Source organism: Mastigoproctus giganteus, chromosome 5 (genome assembly GCF_048544385.1).
Source record: "Mastigoproctus giganteus isolate SK-2022 chromosome 5, ASM4854438v1, whole genome shotgun sequence".
NCBI lineage: Eukaryota > Metazoa > Arthropoda > Arachnida > Uropygi > Thelyphonidae > Mastigoproctus > Mastigoproctus giganteus.
The window spans coordinates 10922984-10938183 of NC_143579.1; the positions used below are offsets into that span (position 1 = coordinate 10922984).

The window sequence follows — 15200 nt, forward strand, 5'->3', positions numbered from 1 at the left end:
GTAATGCTTCTTTAACCAGTGATTCCACTATTTTCCACGGAACACAAGATAAACTAACAAGTATGTAGTTACTTGTGTCATCTTTTGAACCCCCTTTGTGAATCGGTGATACATTTGCACACTGCCAGTCTATGGCGAACTCCCCTCAGTCCAACAAAGCTCTCATAATTATGGCTAAGAGTTTGCTTACTTCCTTTGCTGCCTCCTTTAATATAACTAGATAGATCCCGTCCACACCAGATGCCTTTCTTATGTTTGACTTCATCAATTTCTCCTCCACTTTGCTCTCGGTTATTACGAAATCATTTAGCTCCCTGTTAGCACTTGATAAACTTCTGGCACTCCCCTCATTGAATAACTTATTAACTCCTCATGTGTGAATATAGATGCAAAATACTCATTCAGTTTATCAGCTACTTGAGCATGATCGTCAACCCACCTATGTTAAGTGGTCCAATCTGATTCATTCCTTTCCTTCTAGTTTACATAAGTAAAGAACTCTTTGCTGTTTTTCTTTGAATCTTTTGCCAAAGATTTCTCATAATCTGCCTTCGCCTGTGTAACCTCCATTGTGACTTGATTAGAGACTAGTTTATACCTGCCATAGGCTTCTGTGTCACCTGATACTTTATACGCATCCCATACATTCTTCTTCTCTGCCACGAGCTTCATTAATTCATCTGACATCCACTTAGGCCTAAACCTTAAACAATATTTCTTAGTTGGAATGAAAAGCTTAGTAGCCTCCAAAACAAAGTCCCTGAAGGCTTCCCATTTGGAATTCAACATTGGTAACATCGTCAGTTGATCCCACTGTACAGAATTTAAAAACTGTCTGAGACCTCTGTAGTCACCTTTACGAAAGCAAAAGCCCTTCCCTTTAGCCTTGATGGTAGTTACATATTTAAGTAATTCCCACATCAGTACATTGTGATCACTGTCACTGAATTGTTCCTTTATCTGTAAATTCTTAATGCATGAGTAATCACTGCTGATAATCAGATCAAGAGTATTACTCCCTCTGGTTGCCTCTCACACATGCTGCTGTAGAAAACTGTCATCCAATAAATCCAAAAAAATTCTTGCTAGTGTGCAAGTGACCAACCCACAAGTTCCAGTCAATACCTGGAAAGTTAAAATCCCGCATTATAAGACATTCTGATTTACTGGCCCACTCACAATTGCTCATTATACCAATCAGATTCATTGGGCCTGTAACACACATCTACTCCCATTTTTCCTCTCCCACTGCTTATGTCACACAAGCAGACTCAACATTGCATTGTCCACCAACATCAATTGGATGCACTTCCTTAGATTTTGTTTCTTAACTAACAGCATAACCCTCTTTCCTTTTCTGTACACATTGTACTCCCAAAATACCAATTCTACATTGCTTAAATCTGTGTGACACCACGTCTCTGATATCCCAACAATATCTGCCTTTGATGTCTTGCTTAGCACTTAAAGCTCATCAAATTTATTAACTATACTCCTAGCGTTCATGTAAGAATTGGTGTTCATGCAAGAATACCTGCACCTATTTCTACTCTTAGTTACCCTAACACAGCCCATGTATTTATTTGTTCCACTATGACTTTCAACTGTCCTGGAAATCTCCATTGGCTTGCTTTCCATGCTGCTGCTGCTCATTCTAACAGAAGCAGTGCAAGTATCACTTTTGCCTCTTGTCTGCAGCCACTGTTAACCTTTTAGTCTGTGTATCCCCTCCCCCCAAGCTAGCAGCTTTCTGACCAATCTAACACTGCCTCGATAGCATCAGCAAATATTCTTGTGCCCTTTCTATTTAAGTGTACCCCATCCCTGTAGAAGCAGTCTCTCCTGTCAACAAGCACAGATCAGGCTGAAAAAAATTCTACCCCTTGAGCCTTGCACAATCTCTCCAGGGCCGAATTGATCAACAAGGCTCTCATCATATACTCCCTCCTATTGTGTCTGGGCAGAATTGCAGACATTTTAACGTTCAACCCTATCTCTTGACTTTTTTTCAACATTGACCTGTACTTGTTGAGTAAATCTGCAGAACTCTTACTCTTAGTGTCATTAGTTCCAACATGTACAAAATCACCATTTGTGCCCTCAAAAGATGATATCTGCTCTACAACATCATCAACTTTTGCCTCTGGCAGACATACTCTGGTCCTGTTCCACCTATCCTTCTTGCATAGTATATTCCCGTCTCCCTGACAATAGAGTCACCAACAATAACTAGTTCCTTTGGGACCAGTGTATTCTGCCTTGAAGATTGCCTGTTTTTCCTGATGCACAGGAATGAGCTCTGTCGTTAGGCTGGGCAGCTGAGAGCTTGATGGGCCCCTCATATTAATTTCTTCAAGGGCATTTACCCTACATCTTAAGCTCTCATAGATGCCCACCAGAACTCTGAGCCGGCACCTAATTTCTTGACACTCTAGACACACAAAGGCATCCTCCTTGGCTGGATCCTGTCCTGTTTTAGAAATGTCGGCAAGCATTTTACATTTCGCACATTTTTTGAGACTGTGATGCATTGGAGAATCACCTCCTTTGTTTCTCCCCCCGAGTCACAGCACTCTCGCTAGTCTGTGATCTTTGCAGCTCTAGTCTGGTTCATGATTTCCGTTTAAATACAATTCAATTAACAATGAATTTTAATAAGGTTAATATTATTTTTGATTAATTGATAATACTATAATAAGCCAACAGATTCCTAATACAGTGCTTCATATTACATTATGTAGTTTTAGTTTATACCTTACGCTATCAGTTCGAGTAGGTCTGCAATTAGCTTCTTCATACTTGGAACCACCTTTCAGGATTGATGATCCACTGGTTCTTCAGTATTAGAGAATCACTTGTGAATCTAATGATTGCCCTCATGAGTCACCTTAATGGTTTGATCATTCCCTTACTATTTACTTTAATAAATGTGTATGTGCAATCTTTCCCAGTGCCCTTACTTACATGCTGTTATTCTCCTTAATAGAGAACCATACTAGATTACCAACTCAACACAACAGTCTATAGGAAAGACACTCGTATTGTTAGCCCTAAACATGTGGGGGGGAAGCCACTTGGATTTCTAATTAGGTCATTAACACTTTGATTCATTTTGTGAAAACAGGATCACAAAAAGATGATCCTGAGGAATCTCAGAATGAGAATCCCAAAGATCTCAATCCAAAGCCAAGCTTCTGATGCATTCATTAGCTGATACCTACTTATAACCCCACCCCAAAATTCTGTCTAAGTAACAGCATGATGCAAAAATACAGTTGGTTAACAAGAAACAAAAATTCAGTCACTCTACTGACACTGTAGACTACTGACTCATGCTGTAGCAATGTAGTTGTATAGCAATGTTATACAACTACATTGCTACAGCATGCTTAATCATTCCATTTTTGCTTTAATTCTGGACAAATCAGATCTTAAAACATAGTATAAATTTTGGCACAGTAAGTGTTTACATAGCTCAAAAATTTAAAAATTAAAAAAATACAAACCAACCTCTCCATATTCCTACGTTTGGCTCTACGTAGAGCTACAATTCCTTCTTTAGCAAGTGCATCAAGGGACAAAGGATCTATTCCCTAAACAAGGAGAAAAAAAAAAAAAAAAAGACATAAATTATGAAAAAAAATACAATAACTGTATATTTAGAAACATTTATATATTTTAGTACAGCTTTAAATTGTAGTAAAAATACTATAATGAATTAACAAATATTTCATTAAACACATTTCATCATCAGCCATTAGCATCCATTACAGGACTTGGGCCTCTCTATAATACAGTGTGATCTTTGTTCTTTTCTCATGTATATAATCTGGCTCTTCTTTGGATTTCATTTAAATTTCATTCACCTAGTTCTGGGTTTTCTAGCTTTTTTTAATTCTCTTGATGGTCAAATCTGTCACTCTTCATGTCCTCCTGTTATTTGCTATTCTTGCTCCCCCCCCTCCCACTATATCCTTCCTCCCAGTCTTCTCTCTCATCTGTTAATTTTTCTTATTTTGATGTGATTCAAAGAATTCTTTCCATTTTTCTCTACATTACTAAAACTTTGTTCACCATCCAAGTTTAAGCCATAGATCACTACAAGTAAAATGCATTTGTTACTGTGCTTTCTATATATTCATCCCACTATTATTTTTGATAGTGGTTTCATCTCTTCCTGCATCGTTTAACATTTTGTGTGAGTATATTCTATACAATGGTCTGGATAAGAATATATTAAGTGCTAAAATGAAAAGGAAAATTGCACATTCTTTTCATCCCTTATTTATCCTTTATCTTGAAAATTTGGCATCAATCTGATATTTCCCTTTTTGGTATTGCCTAATACCTATATATTTATATACAGAGATTCTGCATTTGTGATGGTGGGGAACTATAGAATATGGGCTTAAACCTACATAAAGACTAACAGAACATCTGGCCTTTTCTATGCAGTGCAGGAAGGTGGTGAAAAAACTGCTACCCCACAGAGAGGAACCAAATATTATAACCACAGTGGTTATAATATCAGGTGACTTGGTACACAGGAGCAGAACTGCACCGTGTCAAGGTCAACCTTAACCGCAGCATGAATTTGCTCTATTATTTGTTACATGGTTTCATATTTTCTTTTTCATAGGACTTAGTGATGTTATCACGTTGGTTCCTACAGTAAAACAATTTCATTTAATAAAGATTTATCTTTTAAATTTGATGTTTGGTTTTGAAAGTAACACTGTTCATGCTGTTTTTTTATTCTGTTATTTCCATTTCTAATGAAAACGATATTAAAAGTAAAAAATCAACAGTCAATACCATCAGTGTCTGTGGGGGTGGTGGAATAAATAAAAATAAGGCCCTTAGAACATATGACAAATAATAGAAAGGTCTGTTTTACTGCACTTCATAATGGCAACTCTATTGAAAGCATTCCCTTTGCTTTAAGAGAGTCCAGCAACCTTTTAGTAAATGCAGGCTGCATTCTTGTGAAGTTAAGTAGAAGTTGGACTGATATAGGTTTGTTAACTGAAGGCAGCAATTACACACATATCATGGTTCCACATTTGTTTGTTTTTATCATGTTCTGAAACTCAGTGTGCTCATGTGGGAGACAAATTCATAACAAACAATGCCCTATGAGTCAAAATATGATAAGCACAATTTTCACATTTGATAGAGTTTGTGTTGCTTCCCCGCCCCCATTTTGGAGAAGGCTAGGCCCTCCACCAAGAGGACTAGGAATTTGTTTCCAGATTACAACCATATACTTAAGATTCATCACAAGTAATGATGGAGGAAACAGAGTGGGTCAACAGTAGCATACTGACAAAGATCCTGACATGAAAGAACTTACCACTATGATTATGTTGGCTAAAATTAGTTGTCATAATCCAATCTTGTGTTAAAATTAATTGAAAAGAGATAGCAATTTCATTAGCAACTTCGCAGATAGTTCAATGTAGATCATTCCTGATCAGATCAGATATGTTGAATCATTGGTTTTAAAGTTGAAAAATGGCCAGACTAAGGATCATTTTTGATAAAGGAACAGCCCTCTTTGAACTTTGAACTGAAAGACCTTCAAACATATCTTCTCCAGTTTCAAACAAAATTTGATGCAAAAATGCTGCTCAACTTATTTTAAAATGCAACAAAACAAACAAAATAACAACTCTATTCAAAGTGTGCTAATTCAAAGGAGTACAGATAAACATGTGATTTGTGTACTACTATGTCTAGATGAGCCATTGAACATGTTGCAACAAGTCTTAACTTTCTGCAACACTACAATGAACAATAATGGTATAAAATAATTGTCATTAAGACAAGGCTTGAATTTCAAAACATTTCATGTGTGAAGATAAAAATTCAAATTATTTTAATGGCATCCAAAGCTAGTCATAACCCATATGCTTAGTTGTTGGCAGAACTGTGGATTCATAGACAAATTTGCATGTTGTGCAAGTTGTAAACCCAGAATAACTCTGGTGGGGCCCCTTCCTTCTTGCACCTGACATTGGCTAACTACGTCCTCAATTGAAGAGGACTTTAGAGATTCCTTCAATCATTCGTGGAATTCAAACCTAGGCCACTTAAACTGAGTGCCAGATGATGTATCATGTAACTAAGCTGCCACAGAGGACTATGTGAAAACAGAAACTTCAGAATACTGTAACAAATACAACATGCTCAAAAGTTGTGACCTGTGTTTGCATAGTCATAATAGAGCAACCAGTATGTTATTTGGCTGATGCTATATAAGCAAGCTTATATAGCATCAGCCAAAAAAATCAAAAAAAAATCACCCCTTCTAATTTCAGCCATCCACTCGCTCCAAATGTTTGTCTAGTTCTGTCTTTACAGCACAATCACCAGACATAAATCCAATTGAACATATGTGGGAACCTCTTGGACGCTGCACTGCGCGCAAACAGCAATCTCCTCAGTCGCTTCGTGAGCTGTCTGCACTGGTGGAAGAATGGCACATTGCCACAGAATCTTAGAGACATCCTTATATCAAGCATGGTTCACCACTGTCAGGCCTGTTGGAGGGAATCACACAGCGTACTGTCACCATTTTGTTCTGTAACCATTTTGGTAATTCTCATACAACCTCTAAATGTCCAAAGTTTCTTATCTCATTTCATCATTAATCTATGGTATGCCACCATACCAAATTTTATCCCCCCTTCATCACAAGCTGCACGAGTTACATACTTTCTACATGTTCTCTTTTGTTGAGCAGTGTTTTTTTGTCCTACAGACACTATTCAAAAAATAGTATGCTAAAAATTAAGGACTCCAGACATAATCAACTATCACTGAAGAGTGCTCATGAGAACTCTTTGCAAGGTACCACAGAGAATATACTCAACTGGGTGTCCAAGGTAGGATCATCCATGAGCCTACCTTGGATGCACTCTTTCAATAGACCAACACCAGAGAATAACCTACCTTTCTTTATTTTCACCTTTCTGAGGTGAAAATTCATATCAGATTCTTGTTTTTAACTTCAAAATGAAAATGCTTATTTTGAAAGACATTAGTTAAATGACTAAGACAAGGAATGAATATGAAATTTATTAATTTACTTAGTTATCACAGATTGTAATCTTCATGCTTCTTATACTTTTTCTTGCCATGAGACTAATAATTTGTTAACGAATAAGAAATTTTGTATGCCTGTAAATTGTCTTAAGACCACTTTCTCTTCGTAAAATGATAAGTCCACATAATGGACAGAATTTTTATTCTATTACTCCTAAAATTAGTTGCTCCATTTCAAAACGTCTGAATAAGTTGCTGTGAAGTTTCAAACAGCAAAAATCCAAGCCCGAGGCGGGAATCGAAACCGCGACCTTTGGGTTGCCAGGCAGGCAGGCACTTTACCCACCCGGCTAGCCCGGTCGGCCATCAAGACATTAAATCTAGAGATATGAAAGTTCTGGTAACTTCAATTATTTCAAATTTGAATATGAAGGAGGGGAGAAAGTAAAAATATGCAAAGCATTCATAACTAAATTCATTAGGAATACAAAAATACTTCTAGGTTTCACAATGCAGTTAGGCACTCAGTTCGAATAGCATCAACATTAACTAAAATCCACAAAGTGTTTTTAAAAAAAAACTCTATACAACATTAACCATTTTTACAGGATCCAGTCTAGCTGGAGATCAATTTCAGTTCAACATGACAGGTAAAGGTTCTGGAATAAATGAATAAAAAAGCTAGAGATAAAAGTCCAAGTTATAGAAAATGGAGAAACTTCTTCAGTGGTTTCCTGTGACTGTCTAGAAGAATCAGCTTGATTATTATCAGCTTCGGTCTGTTCCTGGACTGCTTCATCCTATTTTTATTTAAGGGTTAGAGAAAAGGCCTTGTGTGTTGGAAACACATCAACAATAAGATTACTTGAGATGACTGACTAAATTTTATTAAATAAATATGTAAAAATAATTAAAAATAAATTAAATAACAGCGAATACAAACAATATACAAAATGAATAATATATGGAGGATAAAATATATTAAAATTAAAAATGTGGTAGCTTTTAAGGCAGTGAACCCTTTGTGAACAAAACAATGCATGGCACAATGTGACATAAATAGCAAGTGTCATGTGATAGAGAAATGAGGACATGATGCTAAAAGGCCAAAAAAAAAAAAAAAAAAAAAAAAAATTTTCTGGATATGCTACTGATGAAAATAAAATTACCTTCTGGTTTATAACAACAAATCCCTTATCTGTACCATGGCACACCTTTCTCTTCAGATCTATTACTTTCTGCACTCTATTTGAAATAAATTGATATTCAGCTTTCACCAGTTTTTCCCGTTCTTCTGCTGATTTATAAAAGAAGCTAGAATTCACTTCACTATAAGAAAATACACAATACTATGAGAGGTGTTCAGTCCAGGAATAAAATATACTTCATCACACATATGGTAATTTAAATGATCTTCCAAATTTCAAAAAAAAAATAATAATAAATAAATAAATAGTAATTAAAATTAGATTAAATCAAATTTAATTGAGACATTTGGCAAAGTGAAGCAACAACTATGTGAACTGCTTAGGTTGTGCACCAATACATGAAAAGCTTTTATTTGTAATCCCAAGAAATCATCTTTGGGTCAGTTTCAAATTTAATTTGCAACAAATCACTGTTAGGAGCTGGCTGTGATCCTAAAGAAATGTATATGGGCACTGTTATGCAACTAGATCAGGCCTATATGCTGCAAGATAAAATGCCCTGCCCAATTGTAAGCTATTGTAATCAGCCTGAAATAAAATGCCCACAACAAGGTACTCTTCTGGCTTTGGCTGCCCAGAGTATGCACGATTATTTATTTATGGAGACTTCTCAAGAAAAGTCTCAACCTTCACTCATAAAAGCTATAATTGCTTTGAGCACATCACAACGTGCAACTTTAATAAACTGATAGAGAATATTTAATTTTTTCTTTTCATGTGTTTCCAAATTTTCTAATAAGATCTACTTGATGGTTTTTTTTTTTTTTTTTTTTAATGATGAACCCATATTTCATCTTCCTGACTATATTAATCAGTATGATTTGCTGGGAAGCAAAAATTGATAAACATATCAAGATAAGACCTAAAGTCAATGTTCTTTTAATGTTCATTAATAACCACTCTCTCCTCCCTTTATCCCATAGCAGTAACTTGCCGTTGAGGCCACACTGTTCCAATTTGTATACCAGTTGTTTATATGCAATGGTATCAAAAGCTTTCCTAAAATCCAAGTATTTATCAAAATTATTTTTTGCATCCAGTTCCTCTGTTACTGCATCATAGTATCCAACCAGATTGGTCAGACAAGATCATCCCATAACAAATTCATGGTGTGATTGCAGTATTGCATTTTTGTCTAGATGGTCCTGCACTACTTTAACTGGTGACTCCAACATTTTACCTGGAACATAAGTTAAGCTAACAGGTCTGTAATTACTTGTATCACCCTTTGTAAACTGGGGATATATTGACACATCTCCAGTTCATAGGGACTAGCCCTGAATCTAAAGATGTCCTCTCATAATTATGACAAAGAGTTTGCTTACTTTGCTGCTTCCCTTAATATAACTAGATAGATCTCATCCACCCAATGTGCCTTTTTTATGTTTAGCTTCAACAATTTCTCTTTCACTTCCCTCTCAGTTATCACTATCAGCTCCCTGTTAGAGTTTCATAAACTACTGGCATCCACTTCACTAAAGAATTTCTCATGCATGAATGTAGATGCAAAATACCTATTCAGTTTATCAGTAAACTTGAGCAGGATCAAGTGGACCAATGTGATTCTCAACTTTCCTTCTATCGTTAACATAAGTAAAGAAGTCTTTGTTGCTTCTCTTTGCTAGAGACTTCTTGTAATCTGACTCAGTCCTTGCCTAACCTCTTTTGTGACTTGACTGTAGACTAATTTATATCTACCATGACCTTCTGTATCACCTGTTAATTTATATGCATCCCATGCATTGTTCTTCTCAGCCACAAGCCTCATTAGTTCATCTGATATCCATTTAGGTCTAAGCGTTGAACAGTATTTCTTAATTGATATGAAAAGCCTAGCAGATTTGACAATTATTTCCTTGAATGCTTCTCATTTAGACTTTGCTGTTGGTCCCACTAAATAGAATTTAAAAACTGTCTGAAACTAATGTAGTCACCCTTATGAAAGTAAAAGTTGCCCTTCCCTTTACTCTCGAGAGTAGTTATTTAAGTAAATTGCACATCAGTACAATGTGTTCACTGCCACCCAGTGGGTCTTTTACCTGCAGATTCTTAATGCAGGAAGAGTTTCTGCTCATAATCAGATCAAATGTTTGCTTCCTCTTGTTGCCCTACTAATATGCTGCAGTAGAAAACAGTCATCCAATAAATACACTTTACATCTCTGACCATTGACTCCATTATTTCCTAGTGATGAGCATAATTGTATGATTCATAATTGATTATTTAAATAATCAAATGATTTCCATAATTTCCATAGTTCAGAAGAAGAATGTTGCATATTGTAACTGGCTTGTTTCCAATTCTTCAGTTTCATTTTCTGCCTACACCAAAGCTTGCAACAATTGTAAAGCAGTTAGTAATCAGTCCAAACTAGATTTTGAACAGGCTAAGAGTAGAAAACTTGCTTCTTGCCCTAACGGTAGCCAAGCATACTGGTCTCTTGCCAAAGCTATTGGCCGCAACTTTTGCCCATCTCTCTCCCACTTCTGTCAAAACTAGATGGTTCTGTTGTCACTTCGGCCAGGGAAAAAGCCGACCTGCTAGCATCCCATTTTTCTTCCAACTCGTGTATTAATGATCTTGGTAAAACACCCCCACCATTCCCAACACGCTGCATTCAATGTCTCCTGTAGTCTTCCGTCAAAAGGATTTCAGAAGGATTTTGACGAATCTCGATGCTAAGAAAGCTCCAGATCCCGATGGCATTTCTCCACTTGTTCTCAAAACCTGTGCTCCTGAACTTACTCCTGTTCTTTGCCACCTTTTTTCACTTTCTTATTCCAAAGGTGTTTTTCCTTCTGCTTGGAAATTCACTCATATCCAGCCAGTTTCTAAAAAGGTTGACAAATCCCTCCCATTCAATTATCGTCCCATTGCAGTTACTTCTATTCTTTTAAAAGTAATGGAGAAATCAATTAACCGCCAACTCTTAAACTACCTAGAAACCTTCAATCTGATCAATGATCGCCGGTATGGATTCCGTCAGTGTCGATCCAATGGTGATATTCTGGCTTATGTTACCCATTTATTCTTGATTTTTTAAAGAGTCCTTATGTGCTGTAATGTAATAATTCACTACATTCACATACATCACTCAACATGTTAAACAAAAAGATTCCCGCCAATTTCCCCCCCATTTGGAATTTAGCACATATTAAGTTTCCACGTGCACTGAAATGCATTTCGGGAACCCAACCCGTATATAACACAAGCGCGCTCTCTTCCCTCCCCCCCCCCACTATAGCTAACTGAAGACGAATTTCGAAAGTCGCTCGTGTGCGACTATTAGATTCTTTTTTAATTCATTTAATTAGGCAACCATAGAATGGAAGGTGCACTTTCCTTTCTTAGAAAAAATTTTATAGCCCATAACTTAGTTTTAAACCCATAATCCCTGTAAGTTATTAGAATCCTATAACCACTATGTATGTGGTAACACTCTCCACTAGCTAAGCAGATTACTATGAGGTGAGTGCTGAAAATTAAGCTAAGCTATACATACAATCTAGTTACCCATTTATGTAAAAATTCAATGTAAATTTTTGGTGAAACACAAACAGTTGCTCTTAACATCTCAAAGGCTTTCGATCGTGTTTGGCATAAAGGTCTTCTAAACAAGCTTTCATCTTATGGTTTGCCAACTGTTTTTGTAATTGGTTATCCAGTTTTCTCTCTGATCGCTCACTGAGGGTGATGGTAGATGGCTCTGTCTTTTAACTTCTCCACTAATGCTGGTGTCCCCCCAAAGTTCAGTTCTTTCCCCCACTCTTTTCCTCTTGTATATCAATGACCTTCTTCCACTGACTGGAAATCCTATCCATAGTTTTGCCAATGATAGCACACTGCATTCCACTTTCCATTTTGAGAAACCTTGCCCTGCCCAATCAGCTTCAACTTCTTGAATATCCACTACCACTTCCTTAAATGCCGATCTCCAGGTAATTCTCCAGTGGGGCGAAGACAACTTAGTTCTCTAACAGTCTCTCCACTTTGTCTCATAGACGTACTGTTTCTGCTGCATGCCTTCTCTACAGATACTTCCATGGGCACTATTCTTCTGAATTGGCTTCTATAATTCCCGCTCTCTCTTTCAAAACAGTCCGAACACGTGCTGCCACCAAACAACATCCATTTACTGTCCAACTTCAAACTCACAGAACCAACTTTTCACCTTCATCGTTTATTCATTCAACTGCTATTTTCTGGAACAATCTTCCTTCATATGTCTTTCCTGAAAATTATTGTCTGCAGAAGTTCAAGTCTAATGTCAACAAATATCTTCTTTCATCTTCTCTACCTCCAACCCAAGCACAGTGGCGCACGATAGCCTTAGTTGCTGATGCGCCATTAAACTTCCAATAACCAACCAACCAACCCAAGCACAGTACTATAGGTTCTAATACCTCTTGTTTGGGGTTTTCATAATAAAAAAAAAATTTTTTTTAAAAATTGATTATTAAAATAACACCACTCTGCATGATTTTCGAAGTTTGTAAACTAATAATTGTTTTTTATGCTGATTTCAGAAATGATATTAGTTTTTTTTTTTTTTTTTTTATCATGTAGAAAAAACTAGTAACATTTCTTAGCATTTCATTTTTTTCACAAATCACAAGTTGATGTCATCAGTTGTATTATTGAATATATTAAGTTAGGAGTAAATGCTAGGAATTTGCAAACTAAATCTTCACATGTTGGCAACACTGTATTCAGTCATTTGTTTCTTGGCTTTGAGAGCTCCATGCAGCAGCATTTATCAGTGTGAGCTCAGTTTATTTTTGAAATTGTGTCAAGCTTGTGCTGAAAAGTGAGTAAAATGTTTTCAAGCAAGTGTTTCAACAATCTGAACTTATTTTTTTATATTTGTGGAAGTTATGTAGTTCTCAAACAAAGACAAGATATTACAGAATTTGTAAAAAAAAAACATGTATTGTGATTACTTTGGAGTGAAAATCTGTGACCAAGATAAACTCAAAGGCGCATTGCTCCACAATGGAAATAAATATGGGACAATCCCAGTAGCTCAGTCTGTGCACTTGAAAGAAACATATGAAAACTTGAAACTATTGTTAACCAATATTAATTATGAAGAACATGGTTGGTCAGTCTGTACTGACTTTAAAGTGATAGGCATGTTACTTGGACAGCAATCTGGCTACATAAAAATGCCTTGCTTTTTTGTGTGCGTGAGACATTCAGGCAAGGAGTAAGCTGTTGGTGTTTGGTTTTTAGGAGCATTAGCAACTAAGGCCATATTGCTCTGGGGATATGCAGCAGTCATTCCCTGACCTTTCTGCATCCTCCGTATTTGGTGGGCACGGGTTCAAACCCCGGTCTAATCAAGAAGCATGTGCTATGCACTGCTGCTCCTGCCCACCTGGCTACGGAGGCACCAAAGGAGTAAGCACCGGGCTATCGAGGTCTGGCCAAATAGGGGCAGTTTGTTGCCTGGATCAAAGAACATAGTTCATAAACCACTAGGTATACCAGTGGTTTATTTTTGAAATCAACATTAGAAAATGATTCAGAACACCCTTTTCTGAGAAAACATCAGTGAATTTTTTATAAAATGCAGAACAGCATAATCAAATTATGAAAAAAAAAAAAAAAAAAAAAAAAATACACAGACAAGACAAACAAATTCAGCAAATACAAACATGTACAGGCAGTTTAATGTCACAGGGCAGAGCTTTCAAGTGAGTAGATTTGGATCTTCTCAAAATTCTAAAAAAAAAGTATTCCTGGCATATTGTGCTCAAGCAGAAGGCTGGTTACGCTATCCAGGAAAAAGTACTCTAGTCTGCCAAAGAATTATGCAAGTTCAGAAACTACATACAGTTAATAGGAATTATAATTTTCAGAAAGGTATTATTGGGAGGGAGAGAGAATCTTCCCATTGTATTAATGGAAGCGTTCTCCCTCAGATGAAATGCTGCTCATAAACTTCATATCATTAACTTTTAAGATGCAGGATAAAAAAGATGCAATAGTAGGAACTGCAGAGGAATAGGTTTCTAAAAAGGATTTTATAGAATAATATTTTTCAACCTTTTTTGTGTAATGCAACATTTCAGAATGGTTAAGAAATTAGTGGAACTTCATATTTGTACATACATACATATACCTTTTAAATATAAATTTTATTCTGTTCATTCATTATTAGCTAAACTTTGAATAATAAAATTTATTTTGCGAGAACATTTTTGAATTTGATTCACATTGCTTGAGTGCATCACAAATGGTACAACAATTATATATGCAAAAAATTCCAAATAACTTCTAGATTTACCTCTTCTCATATTCCAATGAAACATTACAGGTAAGTATATAAGCATTCTTAACCAATTTCTTCATATCAGGATGGCGAGCTCCATGATCTAGAACAAGTCCTCGAACTAAAGTAGTATCACTGTCAGTTTTATGCTGCATTTCCATGATTTCAATCATATGAAGATCAATGGGAACATCTGGCTGTTGTACAGTTAATACTGCATCAACACATATCTAGAAGGGGAAAAAAGAAAAAAAAAAATTCAGCTCCAAGTACACAATGATGTTAATTTAAATGCATCACCACAGGCAGAGTTACTGCTATTAAGAATTACATGCATTTATAATTAAGCATGTAAAAGACAGACTAGCTGTACTTTAAGCATACTATGTTATTTTAACTTAGTTTTAACTAGAATTTAGTATTTTGGGGAGCATCCCTTCCAAAGTGCAATTTAGTATAAAACAACTACACAGGTGAAAAGACATTATCAAAGTTGACATACATATAATGGGTTTACCTGTTATGTTTAATGTTTCTTTCCAAACTGCAGGTTAGAAGTACAAATCAAAATGTGAAGTGGGAAAAAAAAAAAAAAAACCATTACTACAGTAAAAATGAAACTTAAACACAACAGCACCTCAAAACTGAAAAGTAAGCCTTTTAAAATAAAT

At 36.1% G+C, this 15200-nt stretch overlaps 2 protein-coding genes across 3 annotated transcripts in view; one reads left to right on the plus strand and one right to left on the minus strand.

Annotated features, from left to right (window-relative positions):
• LOC150085169 (tectonic-like complex member MKS1) overlaps positions 1 to 15200 on the plus strand; it is a 502024-nt gene that overhangs the window by 78831 nt on the left and 407993 nt on the right. The gene's annotated exons all lie outside the window — the stretch shown is intronic.
• Positions 1 to 15200, minus strand: part of CCT6 (chaperonin containing TCP1 subunit 6) — a 112115-nt gene that overhangs the window by 28513 nt on the left and 68402 nt on the right. The window contains exons 5-7 of the mRNA XM_090373906.1: positions 14545 to 14759; positions 8217 to 8376; positions 3511 to 3593 (exon numbers count right to left, since the gene is read on the minus strand). Coding sequence (XP_090230032.1) covers positions 3511 to 3593; positions 8217 to 8376; positions 14545 to 14759 — 458 coding nt within the window. The remainder of the gene's footprint in view (positions 1 to 3510; positions 3594 to 8216; positions 8377 to 14544; positions 14760 to 15200) is intronic.